This window comes from Rana temporaria, chromosome 5 (assembly GCF_905171775.1).
Source record: "Rana temporaria chromosome 5, aRanTem1.1, whole genome shotgun sequence".
NCBI classification, from domain to species: domain Eukaryota; kingdom Metazoa; phylum Chordata; class Amphibia; order Anura; family Ranidae; genus Rana; species Rana temporaria.
Genome location: NC_053493.1, coordinates 217,436,242 through 217,456,736, shown reverse-complemented (window position 1 = coordinate 217,456,736; position 20,495 = coordinate 217,436,242). Strand labels below are relative to the sequence as shown.

The window sequence follows — 20,495 nt, the reverse complement described above, 5'->3', positions numbered from 1 at the left end:
TAAATATAAATTTATAAACTATTTTTTTTCTCACTTAAGGCCGATACGTATTTTTCGACGTATTTTTGTAAAAAAAAAAAAAAAAACGCAATAAGCGACTGGTTTGCGCAAAAGTTATAGCACCTACAAAATGGGGAACAGAATTATGATTTTTTTTTTTTTACTAGTAATGGCGGCGATCTGCGATTTTTATTGGGACTGCGATATTGTGGCGGACATATCGGACACTTTTGACACAAATTTGGGACCATTCACATTTATACAGCGATCAGTGCTATAAAAATGCACTAATTACCGTATGAATGTGACTGGCAGGGAAGGGGTTAACACTAGGGGGTGAGGAAGGGGTTAAATGTGTATCCTGGGTGTGATCTAACTGTGTGGGGGAGGGGGGTGACTGGGGGAGGTGACCGATGCTGTGTCCCTATGTACAAGGGACACAGATCGGTCTCCTCTCCTCTGACAGCGCGTGGAGCACGTGGAGCTCTGTGGGAATATCCCTCCCCTTGCCAATAGAGTTTCCAGCAGCCTGCATGCAACATGTACATCCATAAGACTGACCAAATTATTTTACTGAAAATCAATCATAAATGCTTGTAACTACATAGTTGTCCACTGGATTAAATATTGCTGAATGATTGTTTACTCAGGGCTGTGTTTGTAATCCATATATTGTACAGTGCTGTATTTCTAACACACTGGTTGCAGCAATACTGTTTTCTTCAACATTGATTTTGTATTTACAATACAGAAATTGCAAAATTCTGTATTTATAATCCATTAGTTGAAAGGGAATGTTTATATAAATTCTAGCAATTTTCAGGCAGTCATTGACTTGTGAAGATTAGATAAATCATTAGTGCTGATTCAAAACATCTGAATCATCTGGTCTGCTGTTAATTTGTATTTGAATGACCTCCAAACTGACTTCTATGTAGTGCATACACGCCACGGTATAAACCGTTGTTCTTATCATTGACGGCATGACTTGTTTCCACATGCAGATTAGAAGACCTTTACAGATTACAAATTTACATAATCCCATACGGCAACTACTCCCCTTTTCCTTCAAAGGCAATCTGGTAATAGTATGGTACAAATAGACTAGATGTCAAGTTTTAAGTTTTGCCTGTAAGTATCAAATATTGCAACAAACATGCACTAATAGTGCAGATAGTTATAGAAATTCACAGGTCCTACAAATGCATTGTACTATGAGCCGATAATAATTTTTCAGTTATTCACTGTGCAGTTCTAAACAACAATTTAACCACTTCAGCCCCAGAGGATTTGGCTACCCAATGACCGGGCCATTTTTTTGCGATTCATCACTGCATCGCTTTAACTGACAACTGCGCGGTCATGTGACGTGGCTCCCAAATAAAATTGATGTCCTTTTTTCCCACAAATAGAGCTTTATTTTGGTACTATTTGATCACCTCTGCAGTTTTAATTTTGTTTGCGCTTTAAACAAAAAAAAAATGTTTTTTTTTATTAAAAAAAGCAATATTTCTTTCCTTTTTGCTATAATAAATATCCCCAAAAATATATATTTTTTCTGCCTCAGTTTAGGCCGATATGTATTTTTCTACATATTTTTGGTAAAAAAATCACAATAAGCATATATTGATTGGTTTGCGCAAAAGTTATAGTGTCTACAAAATAGAAGATAGTTTTATGGCATTTTTATTAAACAAATTTGACATTATGGCAGACATATCGGACATTTTTGATGCTATTTTGATACCATTTTCATTTATACAGTGATCAGTGCTATACAAATTCACTAATTACTGTGTAAACGACACTGGCAAGGAATAGGTTAACCACTAGGGGGCGAGGAAGGGGTTAAGTATGCCCTAGGGAGTGATTCTAACTGTGTGGGGACTGGGCTACCTGTGACACAACATTGATCACTGCCCCCGATCACAGGGAGCAGTAGATCAGTGTCCTGTCACAAGGCAGAACAGGGAAATGCCTTGTTTACACAGGCATCTCCCTGTTATGCAGCTCCGTGACACGACATCGAGTCCGCTGGTCCCATGGGCACAGTCACAGAGCTTGCGGTATGGCGGCAAATTTGTGCAACCGCGCCATTCTGCCGACGTAAATGTTGGTACGACGGTCAGCAAGCAGTTAATAAAACCTGACCGAAGTTCAGTTTAATATAAAAACACAATGGGGTTATTTACTAAAGGCAAATCCACTTTGCACTACGAGTGTAAACTACAGTGTAGCTAGCTACTTGTAGTGCAAAGCGGATTTGCCTTTAGTAAATAACCCCCAATGTTGTTTTAGCCTCTAAACTGACCAGCATCCACAATCTCATACACATGTGAGAAGTGAGAAGAGCTGTTCATTGTAGCCTAAATATGGTCATAGATGGGTAAAATTTTGAGCGAATATTTTTGTGGAAAGAAGGTTCTAAGTAAGTTTGTTTGTTTTTCCAATCAATAATGGGTCAAACTGACATTTGTTTTCAATTGCAGTGACAAGAACATTTGAAGGAGCGGGATTGAAATTTTGTCTCAAATGAACACATTTCTAACAATACATGAGGTCAGGGATGGACTGGGACAAAAATTTGGCCCTGGACTTCATCCAGACTGGCCCACTATGACAGGTCTCTCCCACAGAGCCGGACAACTCCCGCATCCCCCCCAGCCACCCAAGCACCCTCTCCCCCTTCACTAGCCACTCTTTATTAGAGTAGAATGGCTGGTACTCTTATAGGCAGGACCAGTGGGGAAGTTAGGCATTATTTCACCCGGGGCAAAGAATCAGTTTGGTGCCCCCCCCTTATGGGACAAGATTAGGCAGAAGTGAGAAACTCCCAGGCCACTGTCACTGAAGCTGGCCCACTGAGTCATCGGCCCACCGGGAAACTCCCTGTAGTCCCAATGGCCAGTCCATCCCTGCATGAGTTTTTTGTTTGGTATTGCCCACTCATTTCAAATCAAATGTTAAAAGCAGAATTTTCATATGACTTCTCCTAAAAAACGAAAGACTGGAAACAAAGTAACATCTCCACATAAAGGTGCACTATACTTGTACATCAGGTGAGTAGAATATATCTACTCCTTGCATCATCTGATGGTATGCCTACTCATAGAAGTGCCCCCCCCCCCCTTTATTTTCTCTTTTAGACTGGCCCAGGCAAGGTACCTCCCCCATGCTGAGGGCTTGTGGCCTGGTATAGTTCAGAAGGGGGACTGCACACTCACCCGTCAAACAAGATTACCAGGCTGCACATTCAAATTAGGGTCTGAATTTTGGGATGAACTCATGCTTTTTTATCTTGTTTTTTGCATAGGGTTACCCCTGAAAATTGATTTTAGGAGCGACCACCAAAACACATTTTTTTCACACTATTCCAGACCCTCTGTGAAAGACTGTCCTTAGTAATGCCAAGCCTTCACTCTGAACATTTAAGCAGTCACACTTGCTTGCGTGACAGGGGCAGTGGCTAGACAGGTATTGACACTCCAGCCTCATTGCCACACCCCACTGTCCCTTTAGGAGAAAGGCCTCATGTAGGCACCTGATTTGGCCTTATTGGTGAGACTGTCATGTGTTTGATGCAATGTATTTATAATTATGTAATCTAGCGTTCCTCCTTGTGCACACAGGTAGTATAATTTTAATTTTCTGGATCTCTGAAGGAATGGGACAGGTGGTCTCAGGACATATTCTGTTGTGGATCTTGTGACATCAGCATGCCCATGGCGTGCCCTGACATTGAGAAACACACCTCTATTTAGAGTGTAATTACCATTAGAGTGTAAGATACCATTAGATATCCCCGCTCTCCCAAAGTAGCTGCTGGGAACACAAAAACAGGTCAAGTGCAGGCTGGGGTGCTGCCCACCCTCAACCTGAAAAGACAAGTACTGTGAAAGTTTCTGCAATATAAGAACTTTGAACATCTTTGAAAAAGTGACTTGGACTGGAGTTTTGTATATGCCATTGGATTAGTATTGTGGCTATTGTGGCATTTTTGTGGAGCCAGAGAGGGTATTGAATACTTAGGATTGATTATAATTTGTAGCAGGATTCCTATTGTTCTTTAACCACCTCCTGCCCAGTCTATAGTAAAAGAAGCATCTGATTGAGAGCAATATCATTCTGTGAGGAAGTCATATGACGTCCTCCCATTTGTGCACCTAGTGTCCTCAAACACAGTAAAACATAGATTATTGTACTGGGCCACTGTGTGAGGCCCTTGTACCATGTGTTCGCTGTGACCAATCAGCGATCACATGACAGTTGTCAACACCGACAGCGGTTACACAGTGATATATTAACCACTAGAGGACCAGCTGCCACAGTTATACTACGGCAGGTTGGCTCTCCTGGCCAAATCACCATAGCTATTTGTTGGCTGCTTTAAGACCACTAGGGGGCGCAAGCTGATGACAGAGCAAATGCGCATGCCTGGCAGCCGCGATGTCCACCCGGCACCTGCGATCGCTCTTGAGAGAGATAGAACGGAGATATGCCAATGTAAACAGACAGATCTTTGTTCTGTCAGGGGACAAGAGACAGATCTGTTGTTCTTATTAAGTATGATCGGTCTCCTCCTCCAGGCAGCCCCACTCCCCCACAATTTGAAACACTCCTTAAGACACACATTTAACCCTTTTATCGCCCCCTAGTGTTAACCCCTTCCCTGCCAGTGACATTTCTGCAGTAATCAGTGAATTTTTATAGCACTGGTTGCTCTATAAATGTCAATGGTCCCAAAAATTGTCAAAAGTGTCCAATTTGTCCACCGCAATATCACAGTCCCAATAAAAATCGCAGTCCTCCCAAATGTGCCAGTGTAGTGTATAGGGATAAGTATTAATAAATTAAGCCCAATGTGTTTAATCTCACCTGGTTTGTTTTCACTCTGTATAAAATGATGTATTTGGGGGACTTTAGGGTTATTTATTAAAGGTAAATGGGCTGTTTACTTTACAATGGAATTTGCCCCAGATCTTAGTCTATGCTGAAGTTTCACTTTGCAAAGTATACCCCATCACATGCGATAAAAATAAAAATAAAGCTGAATTTTTGCTGGCACATGATTGGATGAGAGAAGTCAACAGAACTTTACTTTATTCACTATATTTTGGGGCAAATATTATATCCTTGCAAAGTACAACCTCCTTTGCAAAGTGGAAAGCCTATTTACCTTAAGTAAATCAACGCCTTTTATTCTACCTTGCTTAAGGGACTTAGCTTAATACAGCAAATACATCTGAGGCCTCTTACACACGGCCAAGTTTCTCGGCAAAAACCAGCAAGAAGCTTGCTGGGTTTTTTTTTTGCCAAGGAAACCGGTCGTGTGTACACTTTTCAATGAGGAAACCGCCAAGGATCTCTTGGGCCAAAAAGAAAGCATGTCTTCTTTTTCCTCTACGGCAATGGGAAAATTTGGCTCACCGAGATCCTCGGCGGCTTCACAAGGAACTCAACGAGCAAAACGATGTGTTTCGCCCGTCGAGTTCCTTGGACGTGTGTACGAGGCTTCAGAGCTGTCATCAAGTAGCTACTACTAGATTCTAAAGCCCCGTACACAGGGTCAGACCTTTGTCCGACCAAAATCACATCGGAATTCCATCAGAGTAAAAGATAACATGTTCTCTGTCTAAACTCCAGCGGAATTCATCAGAATTTTCCAATGGAAATAATCCGATGGGGCATACACATGGTCGGAATTTTTGATGGAAAAAGTCCGTCTGATCATGTTCTGATCATGTGTATGGGGTATCAGTTGGCTTTTTTTCTTTTTTGCACCTCTATACTTTTAGAGGTCTGTGATCTAGGCCTCTATACCACTTGTGAAGACAGTTGTGTCAAAGCACGCAGAGTCTCCTGTTATTTTGCGGAGTCAAGATGAAATAGATAAATTATCTCTGTTTCTACATCCTGATTAGTGTGCTTTCCCGTTAGTACCACATACTAAAAAAGTAGTAGCAGTTTTTGATACAGTACTAACTCCTTATTTAATATACAGAAGTCCCTTCATGATAAAATGTAACTGTTGCTGTGTTTTTTTGACAGTATAGGGAGTTTGTTGTATTATTATTGTTGTAATTAACATGCTGTTCTAAACTTATGCTCTTACTAGTATATGATGAACTATTATTGATAGTGACGTTATCCAAATAAATTACTCTTGGAGTATCACTTAGTATACTGCCTCAAATAAATGTGATGGCATTCACCCAATTATGAATAACCACATACAATAATATGTAAATATAGGAAAATAGATCTATTGAAAACATTTCTTTGGGCAGACTTTATAACAGTGGAATTTGCCTCATCTTATAAGCAAGACAGGAGTGATCATATACTGTATATACAGTATTGGATAGAAGAAGATCCTGGACTGCCACACTCCTTAAAACGATGTCCTTATTGCTTATTCATTATTGCTGATTGGCAGCTATTCATTTATGTTATGTTTTGTTATGTTATGCTATGTTTGTTATAATACATTACGATATATATTGGTACTGTCAAGGCATTGTCTGTATCCCTTTTAATTAAAACAAATAAAATACACAGATAAAATAGTGGTCTGTGAAAATATGACAAATAACAAGTCACAGATCCTCATTCCGCCTAAATATAATGCTTTTTTTATGGCACATCATTGTGTTGGGTTAGTTGGTTCAATGTATTATGCTTTAAATATTTAATTACTTCAATTATCAATTGAAAGTAGATTTAGTATATTTTGTTTCATTGTTTAGCTTCAGGCAGTGTCTTAAAGTAAAAGTCAAAGTAAAATGTAATCATTGATTATTTGACTTTTAAGTTAATCAAATCAAGCAAAATGATGTCCTATTTTTCTTTTCATTAATCAGCTTGCAGCATCAAACCATGTTTTGTTGTTATACAAGATCAGACATGTTACGTTCACTACATACTATGCATACAAATTAGTGTATACTTAGAAAAAGGCTTTGTGATTGGAATGCTTTTATTTGGGTAACCTTAATTAAATGTGTCCCTCATCAGATTAAAATCAATTACGGTGTAAATTACACATTTTTAGAAGTGATTATAATACATGATCAGCGCTGATTTTTTATTTATTTTTTGCTTCAATGAACAATTTTAACTTATAAATAAATATCGGATAAAAAGAAAGCTTTTTTGTAAATGATGCAATTGAAAAAGCAACAAGAAAAGCAAATCAAACTTTTCCATTCCACTTATCCTATGACCATTAGGCCCCGTACACACGTCCGAGGAACTCGACGGGCAAAACTCATCGTTTTGCTCGTCGAGTTCTGTGTGAAGCCGCCGAGGATCTCGGCGAGCCAACTTTCCTCATTGAACAACGAGGAAATAGAGAACATGTTCTCTATTTGGCTCGACGAGGAATACGTCGGCTTCCTCAGCCGAAAGTGTACACACGCCGGGTTTCTCGGCGGAATTCAGCTCCGATCGAGTTTCTGGCTGAATTCTGCCGAGAAACTCGGTCGCGTGTACGGGGCCTAAGGCCTTGTACACACGACCGAGAAACTCGACGGGCGAAACACATCGTTTTGCTCGTCGAGTTCCTTGTGAAGCCGTCGAGAAACTCGACAAGCCAATTTTCTCCATTCCCGTCAAGGAAATAGAGAACATGCTTTTTTGGCTCGTCGAGTTTCTCGACAGTTTCCTTGACGAAAATGTACACACGACTGGTTTCCTCGGCAAAAAAATATCTCCCAGCAAGTTTCTTGCTGTTTTTTGCCGAGAAACTCGGTCGTGTGTACAAGGCCTTAGAGTTCAACATGTTTGGGTGAAATATGGACAATTGCAATGGTATAACTAGCTAATGCATGAAACCTCAAAACACTACTCAAAATAATGGCTAGACTGAAATGTTAAATATTATTCAGTATTTGGTGTATTTGTTGAGTTTCTAACCCCAGGAATGAACATTTCTCATTTGTTCCTTTTGGTCTATGAAATATACCATTCAAATTATTTTGTTATATCTGTTCAATTAATGAAAGAATACCTATTGACAAACCTGACAGAAATGCAGTTAGCTTGGAAATGCCTGCACACTTAACACTGTTATTTAAAGCAGTGTTATCAGCACTGCCCAGTTCATCTCTGTGAGATATAGACTACCCCATATGGTGTAATAATGAGGAAGGGAGTGGCGGACCTCAGACCTAAATTGCTACCTGCCCTAGGGTTGAATTTCTGCTCCTCTAGGATATGGAAAAGTGAGTGTGCATTTGTACCTTAGATCATATAAAAAAAAAAAAAAGGGAAAAATAAACCTTTTTGCAGCCACTACAGCTAAGCAATGATATGTTGCAATTTTTAAAATTGTTGTTCTTAGTTTTAGATACAGTACATTGTAAGAGAATTTGACATAGGTTTTTGTCTCCTCATTGTTAAAGAATAATTCCAGTTATAGGTATTTTTACATAGGAACATTGGTCCAGCTTGGACCAATGTAAGTATGAACATATCATACATGTGGGATCCCTCTAGAACAGGGGTAGGCAAACGTTCAGAGGTTGAGATCTACCTGGACAACATAGAGGAAATCCATATCATTGTCTCCCCCCTTTTCTTTTTAATAAAGCCTCCAATAAAAAGACGGCATGAAGAACACACACATGTGTCACAGTAGTGTTTTCTGCCCTAATTCAAATCACTCCCCCCCACAGTAGTATCCTTTGCCCCCCTTCCCCACAGCAGTGTCTTCTGCCCCCTTTCACTTGATTCCCACAAGTAATGTACTCTACCGCCACTGTAGTGTTCTCTGCCCCTCTGTCTCCCCCACACAATAGTGTCCTCTGTTCCCAGACGATAGTGTCCTCTGCCCCCCCACAAACACACACACACATCGTAGTGTCCTATCCCTTCCCAGTAGTGTAATTTGCAACCCCCCACAGTCAGGTTGTGCCCTCTACTTCCCATATCAGTGTCCTCTACATGCCCACAATAGTATCCTCTGCCCCACTCATAGCACTGTTCTCTGCATCCACTACACAGTAGTTTCATCTTCCCCTCTATAGCTGTTCCCTCTGCCCCCCAAGACATGTTCTCTGTTCCCCACAAGTAGTGACATTTTCTCCCTTTACAACACACAGCCATGTGTAGGTACAGTTGCTCTCTCCTACTTTATACCAACTGTACATCAGAGCAGAGTGAGATACAGCACAGTGGTGGATGGAGGATAGGAGCTGCCAGAGTTTCATGGTACAAATCTGATGAGTTGTTGCTAGGACCACCTAAAGTTGTAATGTTAATTAAGGCAGGTGATGTGCTCCCAGTCTCTATCCAGCACAGTTTTGCCTCTTACTCCACTCTGATAACAGGTAGATTGCAATTGATCGATTGCCGACCCCGGTTCTAGAATATGGAAAGCAATGTAGTAGGCACCTCTAGTACAGTGATGGCCAGATCTCTGCAAACTTTTGGTTTATTACTGAGTGGCTGACCTGCTAGATTGTGAACACAGGAGATTTCCCGCGCTGCACATGCACCATTCAGTGAATGCTTTGGATTTTCTCAATGAATGCAAATTACTATCTGATTGAGGGGTGGAGAGCATGCTGTCACCACCAAGTCTTTCTACCTTGTTCAATCAGAAAACTCTTTGCATTCATTGAGAAAATGCAAAGCGATCTCTGAATGGCACCCATACCTAGTGGATCCCCACCTGTATTCTGTGCTGGACCAAGGTAAATAAGTAAACATAGCCATACCTGAAATCTTTCTTTAATGATGGTTGGATCACTAGTAATTCTGACAGTGCTGTTCATAATTATGAACCTCTGTGAATATTGTTTATGCATGAACTACGATAGAACCTGTAGCAAAGGTACTGTAACAGCTGTTCATTTCATTCTACATCATCACCAAATGGCAAAGCAGTGTCACATTCCTATCACCCTACATATGACCTTGCTGTCACCTAGCTTTGTCACCTAGGATTTACACATAATTATAATATGTATGGTGCTTGACACATGATGCTTTCATTCATTCTCAGATATTTTTAATGCAAGTCAACAAGGACTGGTGTAATTTCAATCTGTCATGTCAGCTAACATGATTGCACTTTTACATATATTTGTTCTCCTGAGTGCTGTAAAGCTGGAATTTGCTGACAGTAGAAATATAAATAGCTGCATTCACAATAAAAATGTATTTCCCACATTGTCAAAGTGTTGTGCAGTCAATTATCTATATAATTGCCCACAGCCAACAGTAACAAGATACAGAACCAGAACACTTGCTTTGCTCACGTTTTGTTTGACAGAATACCTGTATTGTTACTAACTGTGCTATTAAAAAAACAATTACTCCAAAGATATGTTAATAGTTATATTGGTTTAAAATACAATTGTGTGAAAGTTAACATAACATCTGCTTCATGGGAATGTTCATCCTACGTCTATTGTTATGCTAAACAATACATGAAGGTCATACTGCCGTGCATTGATTAAAGTTACAAGATTGCAGATTTGTAAAATATGAGCCAGTAAGGTACCTAATGAAACTTCTAAGGATGGGAGAAATGCATCAGTCCATGAATGCATATTTTACTTTGTGCTGAACAGACATTAATAGACTAGAGCACCAAATAACCCAGGTTTAACCTATTAAATCTGCCATGGTTGTTTGTTCATCCTGCTTCTTTTTGCTACAACACAATGAAACACATAGCTATTATGAGTCTGAAAACGCTTGGGAAATTTCAATAGGGCCAGCAACTACACACTTGGGAAGCATTTTTCTTGACTGTACCTGTATATGAATTTTATTACATCTATGTACTCAACCATAATCTATTGTTATATCTGGATTATCTAAATAAAGCATGAATTCCTTTTCTTATCAGACCTGAATAATGTTTTATTATTTTGCTATGTTTTTGATGGTTTTAGTTATTTTTACAGAAGCTGTATATTTAGTTAGTCACCAAGTTCCTTTGTGGCATACAGTTTGTTTTAGGCTTTTTTAACCATTATTTTTACTTTGAAATTTGAAAAGTATATATGTTATGTAAAGCTACCCCCACAGGAGCCGCTGGTAAATGTTGGTTATCTCCCAACCTGCACAGCCAGGCACATGGATTTCTCAATCACTTCTGAGACATAAAGCAGTCCTTGCAGCTTTGTTTGTTGTTGTTTTTTTCATTTAAGGGAATTGAACTTGGATAGGAAAGGGTTATTGAAGGAGACCCACTTGATCAGCAGAAACTCTTCAGGGACACAACAGCATATACACGCTCCTTTTCTTCTACCTCCAGCACATACTTGCTCATAGAACTACAACTCTCAGGATCAGCTAGCTCTGATGAAATGATCTGACACTAACTTGGTCAGATCCAAAGCAAATGCCCTTTGCAGTCAGGGACCATGGGCCCCTTTGGTGTAGCAAATATAGAGGTTTTTGGTGCTAACTGTCCCATTCCTGTGGCTACTGCTCCTAGTACCACCTCTTCCGGCACTGCCAGCCCACCTGGCTGCAGCTGCCTATTTCACTAGCCCTCCTGGCTACTTCTTCACAGTCCTCCCAGACTGACTCTGCATCCATCCCAGACTTCTTGCAGCCAGTCTCTTCAGGCATGCCTCTCAGTCCTCTGACTGCAACACTCACCAGCCCATGTGGCTGTCTTTCTCCCTGGAGATTTTCCTGGCAGTGTTTTCCTGCTGTCCTCTCATTGCTCCCATGCTTCCAGCTCAGGCCTGAGTTCACCCCTCTCCAGACTGGGGAGCTACTTTCAAAGGCCCTAGCAGCTTAACACTCCATATTTATCTCTATCTTCCACCCCAACTCCACACTCCCCTGATGGGCTGACCCTGAGTATTTGAGGGGACCTGCCCCCTGCCAACCCTTCTGTTGGGGGATTGATCTGGGTCCTCAGATTATTCGAGCTAGCTCCTCCTAGACTCCTCCTAACTGCTTCTGGAACCTTCTCCAAGTTTCCAGGAAGCAGGGATGAACTGCCAGAGAAGCTGCTGCTGAGTCATCCAGTCTACCTGAGTCACTCACCTGACCCAGAAAAATGCACAGGCTTAGCTGCCAGTTAAGCCTGACAATTTATCTACACTAACAAAAACATCCTACTCTAGCACTTAAAGCGGGAGTTCACCCATAAGACAATTTTTTCAAAAAATCCCCTGAGATGGATGCTCGTTTTGTCTAGGGGAATCGGCTAGTTGTTTTAAAATATGAGCTGTACTTACCGTTTTCGAGATGCATCTTCTCCGTCGCTTCCGGGTATGGGTCTTCGGGAGCGGGCGTTCCTTCTTGATTGACAGTCTTCCGAGAGGCTTCCGACGGTCGCATCCATCGCGTCACTAGTAGCCGAAAGAAGCCGAACGTCGGTGCGGCTCTATACTGCGCCTGCGCACCGACGTTCGGCTTCTTTCGGAAAATTGTGATTCGATGGATGCGACCGTCGGAAGCCTCTCGGAAGACTGTCAATCAAAATAGGAATGCCCAGTCCCGCAGCCCATACCCGGAAGCGGCGGAGAAGATGCATCTCGTAAACGGTAAGTAATGCTCATATTTTAAAACAACTAGCCGATTCCCCTAGACAAAACGAGCATCCATCTAAGGGGAAAAAGTTTTATGTACGAGTGAACCCCCGCTTTAAGCAATGCTAGGGGGTGCTACAGTTATACTGTATATGGAAAGATTATGTATATTGTTCCTTGTTTTCCTGCAAATGTATTAGAGGATCTGTGTTTTGTCAAAAATATATTAAAAAAATGCTAACCACCCATTACTAGTCTTTACAGCAAGGTGTACAAGGAAGGGTAATGCACATCACAAACAAACAAAATATTTCCAAGCACACCTACCAGCCAGCCTACAAAACACACAATTTGACCCTATCTAAGAGTTTACATTAAAAATAGAGGGTTTGTTTGCACACATGTGCAAATATATGCATAAGCTGTGGTGCCCATGACAAGGGACCTCTGTATATACTGCAGTCCTAATGCTAAAATGTAAAGAGTCCCCATAGTAGGAGTACATATAACAATGGGTAATTTAAGGGCAGATGTGCCTGGAGGGAGCCCACCCCTCCTTATAAGCACAGGGACACACGTAACTCCCAGCAAAAGCAAAATGGCAGCAAAGAGATTCTGTGCTTCCTTGCACACAGTTCAACCAACTGTAGAAAAAAGTGGCAACCATCACATCCTATAACTAGCCTTTACAGCAAGGTGCACATGGAAGGGCAAAGCACATCTCAAACAAACAAAATATATTGGAAAAAAATATATTGCATGTACCAATGCAGTGCATATTAGCCAGGGCTGGTGCAAGGATATTTGACACCCTAGGCAAAACCTCATTTTGCAGCCTCACCATTGGATCCACCCCTGACCCCACCCCCTTTGCCCTGCCCATGTATACCCCACCGTTTCAATGAAGCGCTAATCAAATGCTGCCTCACCAGCGCCCATCAATGCAGCCTACCAGCGCATATCAATGCAGTATCTCTAGTGCCCATCAAATGCAGCCTACCAGTGCCCATTAATGCAGCCTACTAGTGAATGAATGTTTGCTTGCTTCCATTCATTTGGGAGTTGGGGCAAAGACACAGTCCTCTGCTGCAGCTGCACCTCAGACACTTTGTGTGAACACAGCAGCAGCTGCCTGCTGATGCTGAGACTTAGTTGCTTGCTGCAGAGAGAAGAGAGTAGGAACACCAGTGGTCGGGCGCCCTAGGCAGCAATGCGCCCTAGGCGGCTGCCTAGTTTGTCTAGTGGTAGCATTGCCCCTGTTAATAGCAGTACTGTGTAAACAGAAAGAAAACATTGCATCACATCACATTTCGGTGAGTTTTCTTGCTATTAGCCATTAGGGAGACTTGTTCATTTTTAAAAAGATGAAAACCAACATGTTACTGTAAACTATAATTTTTTTGTATCACCTATCTAAGAAATGATTTAGATATATATATTTTTATAACTTGGGACTAGTTTAGCCATTACCAGAAAATAATAATTTATGTGTATTTCATATTTCTGAAAATAAGCCAGTCTTGGCTATAAAAGAAGATAAAAACCTTAACTGAATAATATCTGGTTCACTTAATTTTTTTTTTCATAAAAGTTGTCACATGTTTCCATAAAATTCTGTTTTCACCTTCTTTTTTTTCATCCTATATTTGCATCTCATTCCTGTTGATCTGTTGTAGCCTCTTTCTGCCTACTTGCATTTTCTCCAGAGTAGCCTGCACATCATTGTTTTATAATAGTTTCTTGATAGTGTTAGTGGTGCAAGGTATCGGACAATGGGGTTGATTTACTAAAGGTAAATAGGCTTTGCATTTGCTGACTTCCATCATCCAATCATGTGCAAGCAAAAATGCTGTCAGGCTAAAAAATTATCTAACTGAAGGATCCCAGCAATAAAAGGTCCTTTTTACTCACCTCTCTGGTGGTCTGTGTCTACTATCTCGACTCTGTTTTAACACTTCAGGCCCCGTCATTTTCCTTTTCTTTTCCTTCCCTTCTCTTACCTTCACTCTCCTTCTCTTTTCTTCCCCAACTTCTCTCCAGTCAGCACTTCAGAAGTCTAACTTTGGCGTGTGGTGTAAATGAATCAAAAACAAGAAAATCCTGCGCTTAGTGAATAACAAGTAGAAAAATTACAGCTGCACACAATATCTGAATACAAGACGTAAATAATATAAATCCCCAAAAAGTGCCCCATCTCTTTAAAAATAACAAATATAAAATAGTCCACAAATAGGTAATTAAAGAAAGCATTAAAAAAAATCACCTAGGTGAAAGAAAGTCTCTGCGTGTAATAATCAAATATCTTATAAACAATCACAGTCCAGTGTAAATCTCAAAAAGAGCCAGTGTTGTGAAATATAAGATAAGATATTTGATTGTTAGACCACGTACACACGACCGAGTAACTCGACAGAATCCATCAAGAAACTTGGTGGGAGAGCTTTTTTGCCGAGGAAACCGGTCAAGTATACGTTTTTAATCGAGGAAACCGTTGAGGAACTCGATGAGAAAAAAAGAGAACAAGTTCTCTTTTTCCTCAACGGAAGTCTCTATTTTCTCGTCGTGTTCCTCGTCAGGCTGGTTTTCGATGAGAAACACGATGGTGTGAATGCTAAGAAACCCTTGCAAGCTCAGAATAAAGTATGAGACTGGAGTAAAAGTAGCATTTGTAATGGAGATAACACATTTTTCACGCTGTAACAGACTGAAAAGTGCAAATCGTCTCTGACCAAACTTTTACTTAACACGCAGTAACATAAGATTAGCAAAAGCAGCCCCAAGGGTTGTGCCAGTGGAATCGAACTTCCCCTGCCATTGTATGTGTTGTAAGTCACCGCATTTGACAATGAGGAGATTTTGTCTTGACAGTGTGTACGCAAAGCAAGCTTGTCGAGTTCCTCGACAAGCCTAACAAGGAACTCGTCGAGTAAAACGATGTGTCTCGCCCGACGAGTTACTCGGTCGTGTGTACGAGGCCTTACACGCAGATACTATCTTTCACCTTGGTGGACTTTATTGAATACTTTTTTTAATTACCTATTTGTGGACTGTTTGATATTTATTATTTTTAAAGAGATAGCACACCTTTTTGGAGAGTTACAGTATATGGTAAAAATTAATTGTTAAAAAATGTTTACATACCTCTGATGATCATTTTTCATTCTGTTTGTTTTATGCATTTAAATAATTGAAATGCAGTGTTGATGCACTTACTATGTGTATATATTTTTTCCAGCCTTTAAACTATGAAAAAAAGAAGCTATATTCACTAAACATAGAAGGAGTAAATACTCACTTGGACTCAAGTTTTTCTCACTTGGGACCATTTAAAGACACAACGATGTTAAAAGTCATTGTTGGTGATGTCGACGAAGCACCTTTGTTTACAAAACCTTTCTATGGGATGGATGTTTATGAGAACTCAGACATTGGAACCATAGTCGGAATGGTAACAGCATATGATCCAGATAGTACAAGTAGCTCAGTAAGGTAAGATAATGTATCCTGCTACTTATCTAGAAACATCTAATTTACAAACTAATATATATATATATGTAACGAGAGTCACTTTTGGGCACAGGGTGAGCAAGAAAATAATGGACATTAAGAATATGTTTTGGATTACTTTAAAATGGGACAGTGATATTTATCCACAATACTCCCTATGATATCTGTAAAGGACTATTTACTGCTTGTTTGATTCTGAACTCAACATGTTAGTTGAAAGATGCTAATGTCATCACCTCCAACCACCTGTCTGCCTGTTGTAATATTAATGAATCCAGACTAAGTTCTAAGGATCCTTTCATGGGGGCTTGGGCTAATTGACCCTGTATTGTATGAAAGGATTCCTCTGATAATGTGTATTGAAGTTCAGGAGACAGCCAGGCTGCTAAAAGGATTAAGATAATTAGTATGGTAATTAGGTCTGGTCACAGGTGTATTTCCAGAGTAATATGATGCACCTCCTCTTTTAACTGTATATAAAACAGTTTTTTTGAATAAAGATTGTCAGTCCCGCTTGAACCTCAAGACAGCGCTTAGTCTCGTTATTGAGGGAGAAATATTCTTATGGGTCTTGTTCACCTGATTGGAGTGTCGGTAGCTGCCTTGGTGTTCGGAAAGTGAATGTCCTAAACAACGTTAACCCCTCTCATACTTGGGGTGTTGTTACAATATATATTCCAGTAATTTAATAAAAAAGTGTAACCTAACTAGAAAATATAAGAATGACAGATGTTATAAATTGGCATGTGGTCATAAACTATCAAGGGGGGGGGGGGGCACATATATAAATTTCTATTGTTCAAATATTTTATTGTAAAATTACAAAATAACCTTCTAGAAAACAGTACAGGTAATAACAAAGTAAGTGCTCGAGAGCATTCACAAGCAATGGGGGCACAGCCCCTATAACAGAGCAGACCTCCAGATGTTGCAAAACTACAAGTCCCATCGTGCCTCTGTCTCTGGGTGTCATGCTTGTGGCTGTCAGAGTCTTGCTTTGCCTCATGGGAATTGTAGTTCTGCAACAAGTGGAGGTCCGCTAATTGCATATCCCTGCCCTATAACATATAAACAAATTAGCACACTTGATATTGTTTTATCTAAGTTATGTATAGGTTCTATAGATTCTCAGGGCACCCCAGTTGGGATAGAAACCATACACTGCCCTTATAACGGTAGTCTTGAGCTATAGACTTGTATAGGAGGAATGCTCTGAGCAAAATAGGCATTACTGTGCGTGCAAATGAAAGGGACAACCAACTTGTTACAGGGAATCACAGCAGCTGGATATTTATATAGTTTTCATTATGTAGATAATGTACTCATCTCTATTTATTGCATATTAATATTACATTTCTCTTATTCACTGTTTTGTAATATCCAGATGTGTTAACCTTTACTGGCTATTACAAAGGTCATCCTAGACCACTTTTGTAATAAGAAATTTAATATACAGTAATCAATATATGATATTTACACAAGAGTAACATTTCTACTCTATCTACCTTGAAAAGCATGATTATTATGAGCATTGAATTCTATTCTGATACATTTTCAACACCTGTCTTCATCAGAAGAACTGTTATTAAAAGAGAACATTTGAAAATTAAAGATGTAATAATCTTTTAAAAAAAATAAGCCAAAAGATAACAATTTGTTTCTGTCTTTCCAAGCTAAATCTTTGTTTCAAGAATAACTACACAAACTATTTCAAAGTGCTTATGTGTATCAGATTAACCTCTTGTTGGGAATTACTTCATTAACAACATTTAGAAAGGACCTGGTCATGCTGTTGAAAGGTTTTAAACTGTTATTTGTTGTTAAGTTAGACTGGAAGCTCTTGTGACAGGTCATAGTTTGCCAGAAAAATATTGGGAGACAGAGACATTGTGTTGTCACCCTATAATAGAAAGATCCTGAACAAAGACTTTATTTAAACAAAATAACCAGAATTAATATGATTAAAAAACAATTTATAAAATTACAATAATGTGTTAAATGTTATATGAGGTTTTAGTGATTGGGTTTAGACCTACTTTAATTTGGATCACAATTAAGGCATGAAGTTGGAAATTGTCTTACTATGTCTAAATTCAGTGACTGTTTCTTTGGCAAAAGCTGTTTAAAGAGATGTTTCTAGGCTTCTTATAGTATGGTGGACAGGTGGAATGAAAAGGTAATCAGTGCAGCAAGATTTTGAAATGTCTCTTCAATTGTTCTTGATTAAATATCAGTACTGAGGCATGTTAACTATTCTTTTCTTTGAAGTGAAGGCTCTAACACTTGGACTGAACTAATCAGTGATTGCACATATTCTTTCACCAGTACTCTTATGCCTACAAGAAAAAATATATTTTATGTTACATATGCACACTAATGCAGGATTTTGTCAGTTAATTACCATTTGTACTAAGATGTTTTTTTCCCACAGAGAAATTGCTTTATAGTCATTTATTTTCACATTCAAATAATATGGAGACATGTTCTATAGTTGTATGAGGTGTGTTTTATTACTGTGAGTATTTTTTTCATTAAAACCTGTTGATCTTGTCAGTTTCTGTTATTATTTTTGAGGCATTTTAAATAGGGTAACCATCAGGTCCCAGTTACTTAAGATGGTGGTCTCTCTTTACTATACTTGTATATATCCTGCTAAAGCCAATGCCCCCTGCAGGTTGTTTGATTGTCAGTTGCTCTTTTCTTTAGCAGCCAAGACAGGAATCCTGTAATCCTGGATTTTGCTCCTGGATAGTTTGGCCTTTTGCAGTTAGTGAAACAAATATATACTGGCAGGATCAACAGGTAATAAAACTACTGTACAAAACAATGAAACACCCCCCAGCACTCAGAGGACTTCTACACAACTCCAAATAATGTGGGCATTGAGAGTCAGTAGGAATTCATTAACTGGAATAGTCAATTGGTGCACTCCTTCTCACATTGGGAAATCTGTCAGACAATCATAGGAGAAAACAAATAGGAGGGTGCAGACAAGTAGTGCATTACCAAAAGATACATAAACAGATAAACAATCAGATAAGCCAAATGCATATTCACAAAAGAAGGAAAAATGTAAGCATTGTATCACACAGAAGGAAAATCCAGTGATGGTGAAGTATCACCCAATCCAGTGCTTCACAGTGTTGGCAAGCTAATGTGTTTTGGAGGATGCACACCCTTTCTCAGAGCTAACCACAGCACATACCCACATGCTCATATATAGACACACTAATGTTCCACCCCAGAACAAAAAGGGGGCATCATCATAGCAACAGACAGGGTCAAAGCTTATGTAAATAAACATTACAAACAAATATTGTTAATAATAGGTTAATAATAGATTAATATAACTTACATACATATACACATACAAGGCCAAGTGAACATATAATATAATATACTATAAAATAATATCCATCCAGAGTGATATTTTTAATATTATATGAATAAAGTTGTAGCTGGGTAAATGTCTTATCTTCCACCATAACCAGTGTGACTATAAAGCATTATAAATCCCCTGTAAACATAATTAATGTGGCTAATGACTGCTGAAACACGCACCGGTCTAACCACCTGATTAGGCTAGTGTGAATCCCAGCGCCTGAAAAGCCTCATGCATACAGCCTCATGCTTAAATTTTTCCCTCTTTTGTGAGTATGCATTTGGTTTATCTTCTTATTTATTAATATGTTTTAATTAATGCACTAGGTGTGTGCACCCTCCTGTTTGTTTTCTTCTACAGGTAATACAACTATGTTATAGGGGAGACTCATAAAAACAAATACCACTGTACATGTCCTTTTTATTTTACCTATAGGTACACTTTAAGTTAGTTGTTTTCTGGAAATGGATGGGTACAAAACGTATAACCTATACTTAGGAATAGTAGGATTTTAGTGGGATGGTACACCAATCTAAAATGTCTTCAGTACATGAAAAAAACATTTTCCAGTTTTACATTAAAAAAATCATCATAAATACCTTATAGGTCTTCCTATGTGGTCTGGTTCTCAACCAGACAGGGCATCAGCTAATGAAAAGCAGCTTACGTCGTCCTCTTAAAAGCCCTGATTGTGCTCTTGCTAGAAGTAGGGATTATACTGTATTCTTCTATAACATACAACCACTGTAAACTGGACCCAAGAAGTTGATTTATTAAACCAGGAAATTGCAAAATCTGATGCAAGTGTGCATAGTAGCCAATCAGCTTCTAACTTTCAATTAAGCTTTGACCAAAAAATCTGAAATTGATTTGTTTTTATGCAGAGCTGCAGCAGAATTTGCACTCTCTAGATTTAGTAAATCAATATGAACTGAAATAAAATATGTATTTGCCCAATTTGATTTAATGTATCATCTTTAGAGTGCTATTTAATAAATAACCACAACATTTTGTGTTTATTATAAAAACAAATCCTCTTTGTTTTTGCTTTCTCTAGTTGTGATGTACAACCTCCAAGTTGTTTTGATTGTCTTGTATTTGAT

The 20,495-nt window shown here is 39.2% G+C and overlaps 1 protein-coding gene across 1 annotated transcript in view; it reads left to right on the top strand.

The window, feature by feature from the left end:
- Window positions 1-20,495, top strand: part of CDH18 (cadherin 18) — a 925,909-nt gene that overhangs the window by 795,782 nt on the left and 109,632 nt on the right. Inside the window, exon 7 of the mRNA XM_040353556.1 lies at window positions 15,739-15,992. Within this exon, the coding sequence (XP_040209490.1) occupies window positions 15,739-15,992 (254 nt within the window). The remainder of the gene's footprint in view (window positions 1-15,738; window positions 15,993-20,495) is intronic.